The sequence below is a fragment of the Hoplias malabaricus genome, chromosome 9 (genome assembly GCF_029633855.1).
Source record: "Hoplias malabaricus isolate fHopMal1 chromosome 9, fHopMal1.hap1, whole genome shotgun sequence".
NCBI classification, from domain to species: Eukaryota; Metazoa; Chordata; class Actinopteri; order Characiformes; family Erythrinidae; genus Hoplias; species Hoplias malabaricus.
This window is the reverse complement of record NC_089808.1, coordinates 38,039,292-38,055,448: the sequence shown is the minus strand read 5'-3', so window position 1 is coordinate 38,055,448 and position 16,157 is coordinate 38,039,292. Positions and strand designations below refer to the sequence as shown.

Genomic DNA, 16,157 nt, shown 5'->3' with positions numbered 1-16,157 from the left:
GTGAGCACCACTAAGTCATGAGCACTACTTAGTAAGTCGTGAGCACCACTTAGTATGTCATGAGCACCACTTAGTAAGTCGTGAGCACCACAAAGTCATGAGCACCACTTAGTAAGTCGTGAGCACCACTAAGTCATGAGCACTACTTAGTAAGTCGTGAGCACCACTTAGTATGTCGTGAGCACCACTTAGTATGTTGTGAGCATCACTTAGTAAGTCGTGAGCACCACTTTGCTTCTCTGTCTGGCAACATGGCAGGGGAGGAGAGGATGTGCTGTAACTCCACAATCATGGACGAAAACCTATTTAACTGTTTGAAGGCACGTCACATTGTAGAAACAGATATTCAACGACGTAAAGATGACAAGGTAAGGATATTTCTGCAGACAGTTTTTAAAAACACAATAACAATGACATTAAACATTGTCTCACAGTTAATAGACAATAGGGTGCATGTGCAAATTATATTGTTGGCTACACGACATATATAGTTGTTATCTTTTCTTTCAGTCTTTTCAGTTGTGTGTGAGTTATATTGGGAGAGTACAGATCATCAGGCTAAATATTTAGCGGCTTGTGGCATCCGAATGCCACAGCTTTATTTTCTAAAATGGAATAACATTTATGTCTCTATATTTGAGACCTAGCTAAAAGTATACCTCTACAAAATCACCAATATCCATTTGAGCTACAGCATACCTGCACCACAGAAATAGCCGGCATTCTAGAAACAGAAAAACATACTTATTGGTGCTCATGACTTACTTAGTGGTGCTCACAACATACTAAGTGGTGCTCACGACTCACTAAGTGGTGCTCACAGCATACTAAGTGGTGCTCATGACTTACTTAGTGGTGCTCATGACTTACTTAGTGGTGCTCATGACTTACTTAGTGGTGCTCATGACTTACTTAGTGGTGCTCATGACTTACTAAGTGGTGCTCACGACATACTAAGTGGTGCTCACAAGATTTTTCCCTAAAAAGAAATTCTCACCATGTCTCTTCAGGGGCTCTGTAATTTTAGACACCTATTTTTCTCAGTGACCGTATGCCACTGAAAAGCTTAGGGTCTGTTCAGTACTGAGTGGGGGTTCTTTGCAGTATACTGTTATAATATATGGCACTCTGTTTTTCAGAAAAGAAAATCCCATTTTTCTTCTTTCATGCGACAAGCTCTGGGGATGTGGGGCTGTAACAGACAGACAGAGTGTATTTCATAATTACAGGACTTTGGTTGGTCAGGAACCTCTTTTGCAGGAGCCAATCCTAGTGAGGGCAGAAGCAAGACCCTTCCATTCGCCATGCCTTTTTTTGCTTTTTAATGATCAAGACCTCCTTAAAAATGTTGCTCTCACAGCCACCCCTCACCAGCTCTTCAGGGAAGAGGAGAGTGTGGACCCTCCTAAGCCCACTAGAGGTTTTCTGCTGAATCAGGTGAGTGGTCAGATTTCTGCAAGAGGCAAACTCAACACTGAGAAACACTTCAGTGCAGCTGTATTTTTTTGTGGGTTTAATTGTTCGTTTGTTTTCAAACATAAAGCATAGCAGAAATGGTATAAAAGTAGCTGACACAGTCATATTAAAAGTTACAATTACAAAATAGACATTGGGTATACACTAACGTCTTCCTATAATCAAACAAGGTTTGGCATGTTTTGAGGCAGTTGTTTTTCTATAAATACATGAACTGTATTCAATTTAAAGGGCATATATACATATATATATATATATATCAGATATTGGAAATGTACCTACACTCTATTTACTATACAATACATCAAAAAATAACGCATCAAATATTAGATGTAAACATGTGTATTATGTCTTTCTGTGTAATAACTGTCTAAAAGGTCCTTTTATGGTGTTTATATTCGTCAGGCGCTTGGTTCCTGACATCAGGGCTTTTTGAACAACCAGACTCAGTAAGTTTTTCTAGAACAGAACATTTCACATCAGATCACTTACATCTTAACCATGTACTTATGCAGTTGTTAAAAAATTGGTGGAATTCAAAGCAAATTTCAGCATTATTATCTAACATAATAATAGCATAATAACACATTGCTCAGTTTTTAGATCAGAGTCCTATCTGGAAACATTGGGCGCAAGGCAAGACCACACCCTGGACAGGGCACCAGTTCTTCACAGGGCAGAAAATGAGTTTAAAATACTGATGCCTCTAAACATGCATTTGTTCTCTGTAATTTCTGGAGAAATGTAGTGTTTGCATTTTTAAAAAAGCCACGAAACTCAGAATGTTCTCAGAGAAGCTGCACTTTACCCAAAGTGCACAGTAATAACAGAACGAGTTCACAATGACCTGATCACACTTCTGTATTAAGTCTCATGTTGTTCACTGTATGCACTGTTCTTGTTTCCCCCACAGAAGCAGCTGAAAGCAGAAAAATGGCTAAACTCAGGCTCTCCTTCCTCTTCACTGGAATTGTGCTCACCGCCATCTTGATGCCAGGTTTGGACCAGTATTTACAAGTGGTTTTCTTAATAACTTTATTGTTATGTGAACTGTGTTAACTTCACAGTCGATATCTTACTCATTTATCTCACTCTTTATAATGTAAAAGCTTTCTCTGGCTCTATTTAGATTAAGAATATAAAACTGTTTAAACTGATGACCTAATGCAAGGAACACCGTTTCATTCTTGGAGTGGTACAACACATAGGCTGAATATGTTAAAGTTATTATTAAATCATTTTGTTTGGCTTCATTTTTTGTATTGGGTTCAGGCAAATGTGTGCTTTTAATACTTTTGAATAAACCAAAGTGAACCTTGTACAGTTGCAAACTCTGCCCAAAACTGCAGAAAATGCAGATTTCAAAAAAAGGGAAGCCAGCATCATATATTTGATGAGCTGTGTGTAATTCACTTTTAACACACACTCTTAAAATATAGTTTTCCATCGTTACAATAAAAGAAAGCACTAGTTACAATATAATATAGTTAATGGTCCATTTGTTGGACGCCTGCTCATACGTTTCTTATGTTACAATGGGAATTCTTTGGTAGTTTGTCCCTTTTTGCTGCACTAAAAGCATCTACTCATCCAGAAAGACTTTACAGTAGATGACAGAACATGGCTCTGAAGGTTTGATTGCATTTAACCACATGGACATCACTGAGGTCAGGAACTGATATTGGATGATTAGCTCTGGATAACTCATCCCAAAGTAGTGAATGTGGCTCACACTCCAGAGAACACAATTCCATTCTATACATCCTAGTGCTGGGAGTTTTATACTCCTCTGGCTGACATTTGGCATTGGGCATGATGACTTTAGACTTATATTCTCATGCATATGACTTTATGTGCCCAACTCAGCAATGGGAACACCTCAAAACTGAGCAGAGGTCATTCACTAAGCATCGTTAGTGAAAATTAATTCAAAGCAGAGTCTTAGCTTCTGTAGCCTGTGCATTTCTATACAGTAATGAAACAATAGGCACCAGAAGTCGTCTGGGTTTCAGCTGACTTTGCTCTTTCCCCCGAGTCATAAACATCTGAAGGGACAGACTGGTGGAGCAGACGTATGGAGCATAACCTTAACTGTACAAAACATTTCCACCCCCTTCATCTTCTTTTACAGCTGTGTGGTAATTAACACAGCAGCCTTCAGGCTCCAGGCCTGGACTCTTTGTAGTTTAACTGGGGGTCTGCACAGGGGGTCCAGGTTCAGTAAGACCATGTCTGACATGCTCAAACCCATCAGAGTGGAGGAACCCCGCAAGATCCTTTTAATATCCTGGACTCATATATGGTAATTAAGCTTTAGGTTTACAGTTTAGTGACTACTGTACATGATTATAACTTTCCCATTGATCATCACATTGGTGTAACTATAGAAACAGTTACAGTTGAATTCAAAAGTTTGGGTATTTCATTTTAATTTTTATCAAAAAGGTTCTTTCTGTTAACATTTTTGGGATCATTTAACTACGTGAGAGTTTGTTCGGCTGCATGACCTTACGCTATTAAAAAGATGGTTCTTCAAATGTTCTTGACTAAAGACGGTGGTTCTGTTTAGAACCATTTAATCGTGAATTTATTTTTTTAAAATCTATAGGAGTCATGTAGCACTGACAAACACCTACTGTAAAGTCTTGCCTTAAGTTTTGCTCTGAAAATTACCACCACTGGTGTCAAAATTTTTGCACATAATTCTGAGTAGTTATGAGGCAACGGAAAGGAACTGCCTGTGGTTCTTTTAAGTTAAAAGGGTTAAACTGCAGGATATGGCACAGATTTCACCAACAGTAAAATTTCCTGCTGGTCTTGAAGGCTTATTAGTGGCTCAGCATTTTCCCCGCTTCTGTGGACATCTGGTTCTCAACACTTAACGCTCTTTCTTTTATTTTAATGTTTGTCAGATTTTCTGGGGGCTGGTCCAGTGGGGCACCAGGAGAAAGAGGAAGGTGAATGTTTTTTTCTTTGAGTTACACACAACATCAAACCAAAACTGACTCATTTTGTCTGTCCCATCTGTAGCCACATGGGCATTAGTGAGGTCAGGAGCTGATTTTGGGTGATAAGTTCTGATATTTAATGTTACATCACTCCAGAAAACACAGTGTGGTATTATATGTTCATTTCATTAATATGTTCATTCATTTAAGTTCATTTTCCAAGTATACTCTTATACGCATGTTTACATGAATGCACTAGTAGTATATATATCTTGGGATTCTTGGGATTAATTTAGCTGACTTTTCAATTAATAAAACTATATTTTAAGTTTGTTTTAGATGTAAGCGTAGTAAACTTTGAGTACACAACTAGTTTACATCCAAGGTTTATTTCGTACAGCCACTGTACTAAAAATGTTCTTCTATTTCTCCTATGATTGTAATGGATCATAATCTAAAATAAAACTGATATAATACTCTCAAACGCAACCTGGTATCCTGGTGAAAACATGCGTAATTTACTAAAACACTATTTCCAGTATTTGTAGATTGTGTCAGTGAATATCTGGCAACCCCGAGTGAAAAATCAGCTTTAAAATTTTGCATAACCCTAACCATAAACCTAAACCTAACCCTAAATCACGTTGTACAAACCTTGGACAATTATTGTCAGCAAAATCAGCCAAATGTTTATCTGTTTCCATGGTGACACAGTGTACATTTTCACTTATGTCCTACTTAATCTAAGCTATTCCACCACAAACTACAAACCAAATATGCATGCATTTTATGGATAAGAATATTCAGATATACTTCTCTTAACTACATTTCGATCACAATTTTACAAGTATACTCCAAATATATTTAGACATCTCTGTATACTTGTCAGTATAAACCAAGTGTATTTTGCATGTCACATTCCAAAAACACACGTTGGTAGGTGGATTGGCTACTCAAAAGTGTCCATAGATGTGAGTGTGTGAGTGTGTGTTGCACTTCAATGGACTGGCGCCCCCTCCAGCATGTGTTCCCACCTTGCACCCAGTGACTCCGGGTAGGCTCCGGGCTCACCATAACCCTGAAATGGATAAGAGGTTACGGATAATGTATGAATGAATGAATAAGTAAATAAAAAGTCAAATGAAAGTATATTTAAACGCTTATTTTGCGTTTCAAAGAACACACTTACATAAACTTTTTTGCAAGGATATCCTTAGAGTCGTCACTTGGCATTGAGCTTGGTGTCCAATGGTTTATATAATATATATAACACGTTAGCAAATGGTGCACTTTTATTTAAGTCACAAGAAGTGTCTAAACACTTTTGAGCATGTTATGTTTGTATAAGAGATGCATCTTCAGAAATCATAACAAAGAGAGTATTCTGCAGCAAAATCATGTGTTCATTACTGAATATTAATTAGAAATGTAATGAATTCGTATTTCAATTCAAAATAATAAACTTGAATTTGGGGTGGCACAGGTGACTGTCTGTGAGGAGTGTGGTGTGTTCTCCCTGTGTCCGCGTGGGTTTCCTCCGGGTGCTCCGGTTTCCTCCCACAGTCCAAAAACACACGTTGGTAGGTGAATTGGCGACTCAAAAGTGTCCGTAGGTGTGAGTGTGTGTGTGTGTGTGTTGCCCTGTGAAGGACTGGCGCCCCCTCCAGGGTGTATTCCCGCCTTGCGCCCAATGATTCCAGGTAGGCTCTGGACCCACCGCGACCCTGAACTGGATAAGCGCTTACAGATAATGAATGAATGAATGAAAACTTGAATTTGCAGGTTCACTGACTGAAGCCACAGAGGAGAAGGAGAGTGCATTAGCTCCAAAGAAGCTGAGCCGTCACAGGAGGAACATTGCATATTACCAACGTCTACCAGAATTTTGGAACTGGTACAAATACTTCATGGACACCCACAACCAGGAGGGAGTGAGTAAACTCACACACAACACTGAGGACTGAAGACACTCTGTCTGAATGAGAAACTTCTGAGAAGTTAGGACTGAACTTGAAATCAAAGCAGTGATTGGTAAATCAATGTGGACCTGCAATTGGCGGTTGCAGGGATTTTGTGCATTTTACCCTCTACAGTACACCTTAATCATGACTAGATTCAGGGAATCTGGGGAAATCTTTGCATGCATCAACAAAGTTATAGTGCAGGACATTTGTAACGGTACAATGCCAAAAATTCTGCTTTCAGAACTGGACCAACAGGTGTCTTCTGTCTATATTTGTCACTGATCAGTGTAACCCTTGATAATGATTAATCTTGGCATTTACATCCACAGATTGAGAATCTGGATCAGGTCTACCGCATTTACCTGCAAAGCAAGCACAGGGTGGAAGAGGGCCGTTCCTACAACCATTACCTCAGCCATCTGAGCGAGATCTACAAGGCATGTGCCAACTCAGATGACCCCGACTGCATTGCAGAGTCTACCAGCAAACCTACAGCTAAGATCGTTATGCCTTCTGCCTTGAGGCAATCTGTGGTGAAGGTGTGCAACCCGTATCTTGATCCCTACTGTCTCTATTCTCTTGGTCCACATGCACCATCCGAGGCTCCTTCTCCTCCTCCTGCTCCAGTTAAAGCTCCAGCTCCCTTCCTCAACCCCTTGCTCCCCATGCCTTTAAATGCCCCACTGGGCTACTATTATGCCCCAGTGATGGAGCCTCTCTTGTCGGCAGAACAGAGGTCTGAACTGCTGAGGATCTGCAACCCTTCAGATGTCGAGTGCCTGCAGTATCACTTGCGTGCTGCCTACGGTTACAAGCCTGCACTGAGCCCGGCACCTTCCTACGCTCACTTAGCATGTAACCCTGCCATAGACCCCTACTGCAGACCCACCCTTGTAGCCAGAGCGCCATCAGGTCTGTACCATTTGTATCCCAGCTGCAACCCTGCTGTTGATCCTCTTTGTGTCTCCAATGTAGCTCCAGCTGCCCAGTCAGCAAATTCAGAAGAGGCTCCCAATGAGCAGTACTGCAACCCACTCTTTGACAAAGACTGCAATCCACTCACTGCTGCTAAACTGGCAGGACTTACAAAGCCTGTGCTAGAGTATGCACCCAAAGATGAGCCTGCACCCCTCAACCTTGCTTGCGACCCTCGCTATGACCCTTATTGCTTGATAGGGGGCACAGCTGCCCTACTGAAACCCCCACCACAGCTTCCACAGTTCCAGAGCCGCTCCCGCCTGGGAGTCAGGGGTAAGACCAAGGAAGGCTATGACTGCTTTGTCTTCTACGATAAAGACTGCACACCTCTCGAGGCACACGACTTGAAAGCAAGTGCTCCCAACGCCCAGTTTGGCTGCCACCCCTATGATCCCAATTGTGGCAAGATTTCCCCCCAGGTTTCTACTGGAGCTGAGGCAGGCAAGTCAGTCCAAGATGGTATAATCGAGCCGCATCCCGACTGTGACCCTGAGATTGATTTCAACTGCCGCTTGCGCCGTGCTAACTCTGCAGTCAATGAAAAACAGGCTGACGAAGCCAGAGAAGAGCCATCCCAGCAGGACAGCAGCCACGGAGATCCCAGCACTTCCAATGTAGCAGCTAATTACCAAGTCCCAAAACTTGAGGATGTTCTTAGAGGATACCTGGGTCAGTACAAGAAATAGATGTTGGAAAGTTGGAAAACTCACCTCCAAAGGGTGCTTTTACATAAACTCTCTATCATTCCTATAACCCCACAGTCAACATGGTGATTAAAACAGCACTTACCAGAGGCTAGTGCTATGGGTCTGACCAGAAGAACAACAACTTCAATGAAAACAGACAATTATCATTTCATCTAAAGTTAGTAACATGTATCTTATTGTTTGCTATGTGTTAGGATTATTCTCGACTGTTTTGAAAAAGTGTAGCAGATTAGATGTAGTTTAAATGTATAAGGCTTCGTAGGCATTTATTTCCTAGGCATATTAGGCTCAACCTCTTTTGTACATTGTCCAATTTTCATTGTTTTTTGTCTGTTTTCTTCTAAACTATTTAATTTTTTTAGTTTTTATCAGTTATTCTCATGTCGTGTTTTTTTTCTTCTCAGTGCTGTATCCTTATGTGGTGATGCTAAAAATAAATAGCTCTGGAAATAATCACGGTGTCTCACAATTCTCACTGTAGTAAAAAAAAAAAAAAAAAAGAGATTAGGCAAACAAAGTCTAATTTTCCATTACGTAAAAATAATTATAAAAATAAAAGGTTAGTGTCACAGTCACACAGCTCCAGGGACCTGGAGGTTGTGGGTTCGAGCACGGCTCCGGGTGACTGTCTGTGAGGAGTGTGGTGTGTTCTCCCTGTGTCTGCGTGGCTTTCCTCCGGGTGACTGTCTGTGAGGAGTGTGGTGTCCAAAAACACACATTGGTAGGTGGATTGGCGACTCAAAAAGTGTCCGTAGGTGTGAGTGTGTGAGTAAATGCGTGTGTCTGTGTTGCCCTGTGAAGGACTGGTGCCCCCTCCAGGGTGTATTCCTGCCTTGCGCCTAATGATTCCAGGTAGGCTCTGGACCCACCGCGACCCTGAACTGGATACGGGTTACAGATAATGAATGAATGAATAACCTGAAATGTTTCTATGAATATTGCAGACATGTTGTTTCTGTATGTGACCAATGCTAGTTTCACGTAGCACGTTCTTACAAAGTATGCAGAACACTCCTATGTAATTGTAGAACTACAAAGGGCACCTGGTCAGTGGAGCTAATGAAATAGACAAGTGTCTAACAGTAAATTCCTAAGGCTCACCTCTAAAACATCTACTGATTTTTGACTACATCCTGTGTCAGCTGTTGTTGGCTGAACAGTATGAGATTAGCCAGTGTTGCCTGATGCCCAAGTTTATACATATATCAGAAAATAAAGACCAAATGCTGAGTTTCTATAGATTCCCATTAGACGGACTATAAATAGAATGGCTGCTAACAAGCTGCCACCCATTGTCTTCCTGCTCCATGCACAAGACACCACATGCTCCAGAGGAGAACTTCACACAAAGAAATGTGAGCAGAGGAAATTAACCGAGAGCAGATCATATTCAGGTCTTGCCATCAGCACAAATATTTGTACAGCAGTTAGTTGTAGAACAAAGGTGAATGGAATGATAGTTTTACAGAAGCATGGCCTGTGGGACACTAATGGGATCGAATGATGTACAGAGGCTGAGGATGTAGAAGTATGAAAAAATTACAGGTGGGAGATGAAACTCAGTGCCAAATTAAAATAATTTTTACCACCAAAGAAGCAAAAATGTTATGAAAATGATCATTTCTTTTTTCCTGAAAAATGTGAATCACTTTAGATGAGGACTCTGTGACCCGTAATGAACCAGTTTATTCCATGGTGTGGTTTTGCACACTGGAGTGGCCATTTTCAAACAGGTTTAGTACAGAATCTCTGACACATCCAGGCCATTAGGTGTCAGTATAATAAAAATGTTCTGGTGTGTGAGTGAATGAGTGTGTGCCCAGATATGGATTGGCGCTCTGTCCTGGGTGAAATCCTAGTGCCCGATGCAGTCCTCCAGATGGACGGTCATTCCTGGTCGAAAGTAGGCTGTGCGCGTTTGGCTGCTGCTTCTCACCAGTGTGTGTGGATTGAGTGTTCTGAGCAGTGTGGATTGTAAAGCGTCCTTGGGTGTCTAGAAAGGCGCTATATAAGTGTAAAGATAGATAGATAGATAGATAGATAGATAGATAAAACTCATATCTCTAGAACAGTGACTTTTTTAAAAGAAGGTAAACAAACATAATCTGAACATTAATATTTAAAGACAAGGTTAATGACTGTTAAGTGTCAAAAACAAAAACTTTTTATAAAATCCAGATGATGTTTCCTCACCTTTTGCTATCTCTCAAGTCTCAAGCCCTGTTGTTCGTCCCTTTTGCCAGGCTTTCTCTCGCTCTGCTCACGGGGCATCTGGAGTTGTTTTAGATGACAGTGAGAACTCCAAATTTTCAAAAGCGCAAACCAAGATGAGGATATTGCTCTATTCCTTCCCCATAGGTAGGTGACATTAACTGTTTTTGCAGTTTCAGATTATTTAAGGTGGAAATAACTCCAAATTCGGAAAACAGCTAACTGCGTAACCATGAACACACCAAAGGTGCTACAAATCTAAACAACTCGAGTTACAAATGACTTTCTGTGGTAGTTCAAACAATGAAAATAACTGCAGTTCCCCACAATCATAGAGGGTCCCTTTAATATATTAACTTCAGATGTAGTCAAAAATCCAATCATTCATTCATTGTCTGTAAAGGCATTATCCAGTTCAGGGTCGCGGTGGGTCCAGGGCCCCCCAGAATTGGTCCAAAATTACAGACAAAACAGAACAATTAAATAAATAATTGCTATATTCTAATGTGTGTGGTTATGTGGATTTTCCGTGCATGATTTGTTCATGTATGGGTGGGTTATGTGAATCAAAAACCTCAGTAGGTATTTACTGCCAATGAGAACAACATTCTTAAACACCAGTTCACAGCTGTAATCTTTGTCGGTTCTGGACATGTGCACAGATTTGAAATCCATGGACTTTCTGTTGAAGGATTAAATAAAGCGAAGGATGAACAATCGACAGGGTACTGCTCCATTGCAGCTGTGAAAGGAGGCCTGAACATCTGGCAAATTACGCCCTTTCCATTTTAAATAGTAACATCGATACGGACAAAAGAGCTGCAGGACATTTCTGGCATATTCAGAATATTTTGTTCCTCCCGATTTTCGTTTTTTATGAATATGGAAACAAATAAAGCATATTTTGTGTGTGTGTGTGTGTGTGTGTGTGTGTGTGGGGGGGGGGGTATTTCACTAAAATCAAGCTTTAAAACCCACTACAGAAAATTACACACATTATTATTTCTGACCTGAGATCAGTTTTATGAATGTTTCAGAATCTCATGAATAATTGCCCAGGAGGAGAAAATGTCTATCATCAGCCATAGAGGTGTAGCATGCACATCATCCACATAATTTACTCCCACCACTTAATTATAATACAGTCGATTAGTTTCCAGGGTAGCTGCCGTATGATAGGCTCCTAGTTGTGTGTGTTTCTGAGCACGTGGCCACACAAAGATGGCACTGAGAACACTCTCCAGGAGGAAATTTGGAAACGGCAAAATGTTCTTCAAAACACTGAAGTCACTTTATTAACATTTATTTCACCCTACAGCACTCTGCATCTGACAACTGGATTGTTCCTGTGTGGACACATCTGGGTAGGCTTTAGGATAGATGTTGGAACATTTCATGGGACATTCAGAGACATAAACATAATCGCTGGACCACTCCTACTCAGTATTAAAGGAAGCCACAGCTCCACTGCTTCACAATCTGAAGCTTATGGTCTTTAAACCCGTCTAGCTGGTTCCTGATATTTGGCGTGATATTAGTCTCTTATGCAGCTGCTTAGGAGCATCTCATTTGGTTAATGTTCTTCCTGTATCTCAAATAATAGTATCTTTATAAGAGAAGGAAAAAAAGTCAATGTAAAAAGATCTTAATCCAAGTGATTTTGACCGTTTCTATTGGTCTGTTCATCAGGAATTTTCCAAACAATGTGAGTCTGCTGGGTTCTAATGATGCAGTAGACTAAACCCCTGTCCACACGAAAACTGTCACAGAAAACAGGTTTTTGAAAACATTCTCCAAGCTGGAGATGTTTGAAAACGCCGTTGTCACTGCTCTCGTGTGGATGGAAGAAAATTTGAATAGATGGATAGCTCCTCACTCCTTCTGTAGTGAAGTACACGTCATTAAACTAAAATTTCAGATATGAATAAACATACATGGTCCTGTATTAGAAATATATAATGCACTGTTAAGATCTAGATCCAGTAATTTCATGACTTGCGTAGTGCACTACAGAGGGAGAATGGAGTGTTTTGGGAGTAACACCTCTGTGTTTCTCTCACGTGGCGAGGAGTTTTGATGCCTTTCTTTCCTTTTGTGCATGAATTATGACAAGATTAACCAGGATTTTATCCAAAACTGTTTTATGCTCTATTCAGGCTGATAAAAACTATTGTTTTTTTTTATTATTATTTAAACTCATTCTTTTAAGAGATATTCATGTGTTCACTCAGGTGGAGAGCATATGATTCAGATACAATTTATTGCATTAATAACCATATTAATGGAACAACCCATTTGTTACCAATAAATGAAGTAAAATGGAAACCTTAAAGTTAAAATATTATGCTATGTTTTAACATGTACTGGTTTGGATATAAAAAAAACACACATGAACTACACTCCAATATCCTCTGTAAATATAGCCCACTGCCTTGTGCATTTTTAAAGAAAAAACAAATCTTTAAAACTGTCTCCTGGAGTCCCCAGAAACTCTTCAGATAAAAACATGAACTTTCCTAAACTGCCCTAAAACAAAACCAAAAAATAAATAAAAATAAATAAAATATTGACCACGAAACACACGATTTTTTCTTTCTCCAGACACCATTCTCCAAGTTTTATATTTATAATAACAACTCAGAGCTTCAATGTGGATATGAATATTTCAATGAGTAGAAGATCAATAGCTTCCTATAGGTGTAAGAGGTTTACATTCTTTGTAGTTTAAAAATAAATAAATAATATATATATATATATTACAACTACCTGGAGGTCAGATAATGATGTTTGGCATGTAAAAGAGTCACAGTGCCATGTGACATGCTGATCCTTCTCCTCCTGGCTGCCACTCATCAGCACTCTCACTGTCACTGTATGAATCTTTGTCACTTGACTCACATGGTATCTCCCCCACTATTCTGTAGGACACCCTGTCACAGGCTGCTTTTGATTTCTAGAAATAGGGATTTAACACCACTAATATAAATAATAAAACTATCAATATTGTTTTGCAGTGCAAATACTGGAAATTGCCATAAAATAAGTATTACTAATAATGTGGTTCACAAAACAAGCTGCATGCTTTTTTGTAGAAAGAATTCACAGAAATCTCAGAAGCACAGGCATTTTCCGACCTTCCATCAGCCATTTTGGATAATTGGTGGCGGGATAGGTGTAGGTGGCGGGATACAGTGTTGTTTAGTAGGCTTTAGTCTAAAAGGCTGTCATGCATCAGTAAGAGTAAAATCTATGCACATAGAAAATAATGACTTTTAAATAGCTGTGCACTCTAGTGACCACCATGCGTGAAAGGATTAAGGTGTACAATGGCCCCCTACTGGTTTGGCGAAGATAATGCATCCGTTTTTGTATTCGTCTGGATGGGGATATTTTCAAAACAAAGAGAGGAACATCTCGGGGCCTGAAAAATCAACAAAAATCCAGCTACAGCTTTTATTTGGACAGTGACTGTACACAAGCTGTGAGGCACAATGGGTTTACTTTAAAGTAGCTGAACCCCTTCATTATAGTGGGGTGTCTTTGGACCTGCAGTGTAAAACAGGTCAGCTCAACTGGAATGAAAAGAAAGGTACTAATGAAGAAACTTACAGTGGATGGTTATTTGCAGGATTGGATTTTAATTGAGATGTGTGAGCATACGCCTATAATTAGTTCTACCCAAACCACTTAGGACCCACTATGTTTGAGAAAGTGTGTTGTGGTAGACCTGTGTTGTAATGGGGGATGTTGTGGTTCCTGCAGGCTGTAGAAGTTTAGACTGGAACACCTCAGTCAGCAGGAGTGAGGTTTGTGCTGACTTCACCCTGCTTGGCCTGAGCTCCCTGGAGAGCGAAGGAATATCATTATGTGGATCAGAAAAGGGGCCGAGAATGATAATGAGGGTAAATATATCCTCCGCATAAGCAAACTGAAATTAGCCATATGTTCAGACTGCTCATACTCTTTATCAGTATGTAGTCCCTGTCCACCACTAAAGCCTCCATTAGAAATGTACTGGGGACTGTAGATAGCTGCAAGTCCATATCACCTATAATCAAGGGTATATATGGGGTTCCCTCCTTTGTACTCTTCTAGGAAGGCTCTACACTAGACGTTGGAAAATTCATTCATTATCTGTAACCCTTATCCAGTTCAGGGTTGCGGTGGGTCCAGAGCCTACCTGGAATCATTGGGCGCAAGGCGGGAATACACCCTGGAGGGGGCACCAGTCCTTCACAGGGCAACACACACGCTCGCACATTCACTCACACACTCACACCTAGGGACACTTTTTGAGTTGCCAATCCACCTACCAACATGTGTTTTTGGACTGTGGGAGGAAACCGGAGCACCCGGAGGAAACCCACACAGACACAGGGAGAACACACCACACTCCTCACAGACAGTCACCTGGAGGAAACCCACGGAGACACAGGGAGAACACACCACACTCCTCACAGACAGTCACTCGGAGGAAACCCACGCAGACACAGAGAGAACACACCACACTCCTCACAGACAGTCACTCGGGGGAAACACACACAGACACAGGGAGAACACACCACACTCCTCACAAACAGTCACCCGGAGGAAACCCACACAGACACAGGGAGAACACACCACACTCCTCACAAACAATCACCCGGGGGAAACCCACACAGACACTGGGAGAACACACCACACTCCTCACAGACAGTCACATGGAGGAATCCCACGGAGACACAGGGAGAACACACCACACTCCTCACAGACAGTCACTCGGAGGAAACCCACGCAGACACAGAGAGAACACACCACACTCCTCACAGACAGTCACTCGGAGGAAACCCACGCAGACACAGGGAGAACACACCACACTCCTCACAGACAGTCACCCGGGGGAAACCCACACAGACACAGGGAGAACACACCACACTCCTCACAGACAGTCACCCGGAGGAAACCCACACAGACACAGGGAGAACACACCACACTCCTCACAGACAGTCACCCGGGGGAAACCCACACAGACACAGGGAGAACACACCACACTCCTCACAGACAGTCACCTGGAGGAAACCCACACAGACACAGGGAGAACACACCACACTCCTCACAGACAGTCACCCGGAGTAAACCCACACAGACACAGGGAGAACACACCACACTCCTCACAGACAGTCACCCAGAGGAAACCCACACAGACACAGAGAACACACAACACTCCTCACAGACAGTCACCCGGAGTAATCCCACACAGACACGGGGAGAACACACCACACTCTTCACAGACAGTCAGCCGGAGGAAACCCACGCAGACACAGGGAGAACACACCACACTCCTCACAGACAGTCACCCAGAGGAAACCCACACAGACACAGAGAACACACAACACTCCTCACAGACAGTCACCCGGAGGAAACCCACGCAGACACAGGGAGAACACACCACACTCCTCACAGACAGTCATTGGGCGCAAGGCAGGAATACACAGTTGGGCGCCAGTCCTTCACAGGGCAACACACACGCTCGCACATTCACTCACATACTCACACCTACGGACACTTTTTGAGTTACCAATCCACCTACCAACATGTGTTTTTGGACTGCGAGAGGAAACCGGAGCACCCGCAGGAAACCCACACAGACACAAGGAGAACACACCACACTCCTCACAGACAGTCACCCGGGGGAAACCCACGCAGAAACAGAGAGAACACACCACACTCCTCACAGACAGTCACCCGGAGGAAACCCACGCAGACACAGGGAGAACACACCACACTCCTCACAGACAGTCACCCGGAGGAAACCCACACAGACACGGGGAGAACACACCACACTCTTCACAGACAGTCAGCCGGAGGAAACCCACGCAGACACAGGGAGAACA

At 41.8% G+C, this 16,157-nt stretch overlaps 1 protein-coding gene across 1 annotated transcript; it reads left to right on the top strand.

Moving 5' to 3' along the window:
• Positions 1–251: 251 nt before the first annotated feature.
• On the top strand, positions 252–8,052 carry and2 (actinodin2). Its single transcript, XM_066680282.1, has 7 exons — positions 252–368; positions 1,011–1,017; positions 1,361–1,444; positions 2,390–2,473; positions 4,389–4,433; positions 6,207–6,355; positions 6,718–8,052. Exons 1-7 carry the CDS (start codon positions 252–254, stop codon positions 8,050–8,052), a joined length of 1,821 nt encoding a protein of 606 aa, XP_066536379.1.
• Positions 8,053–16,157: the final 8,105 nt, after the last annotated feature.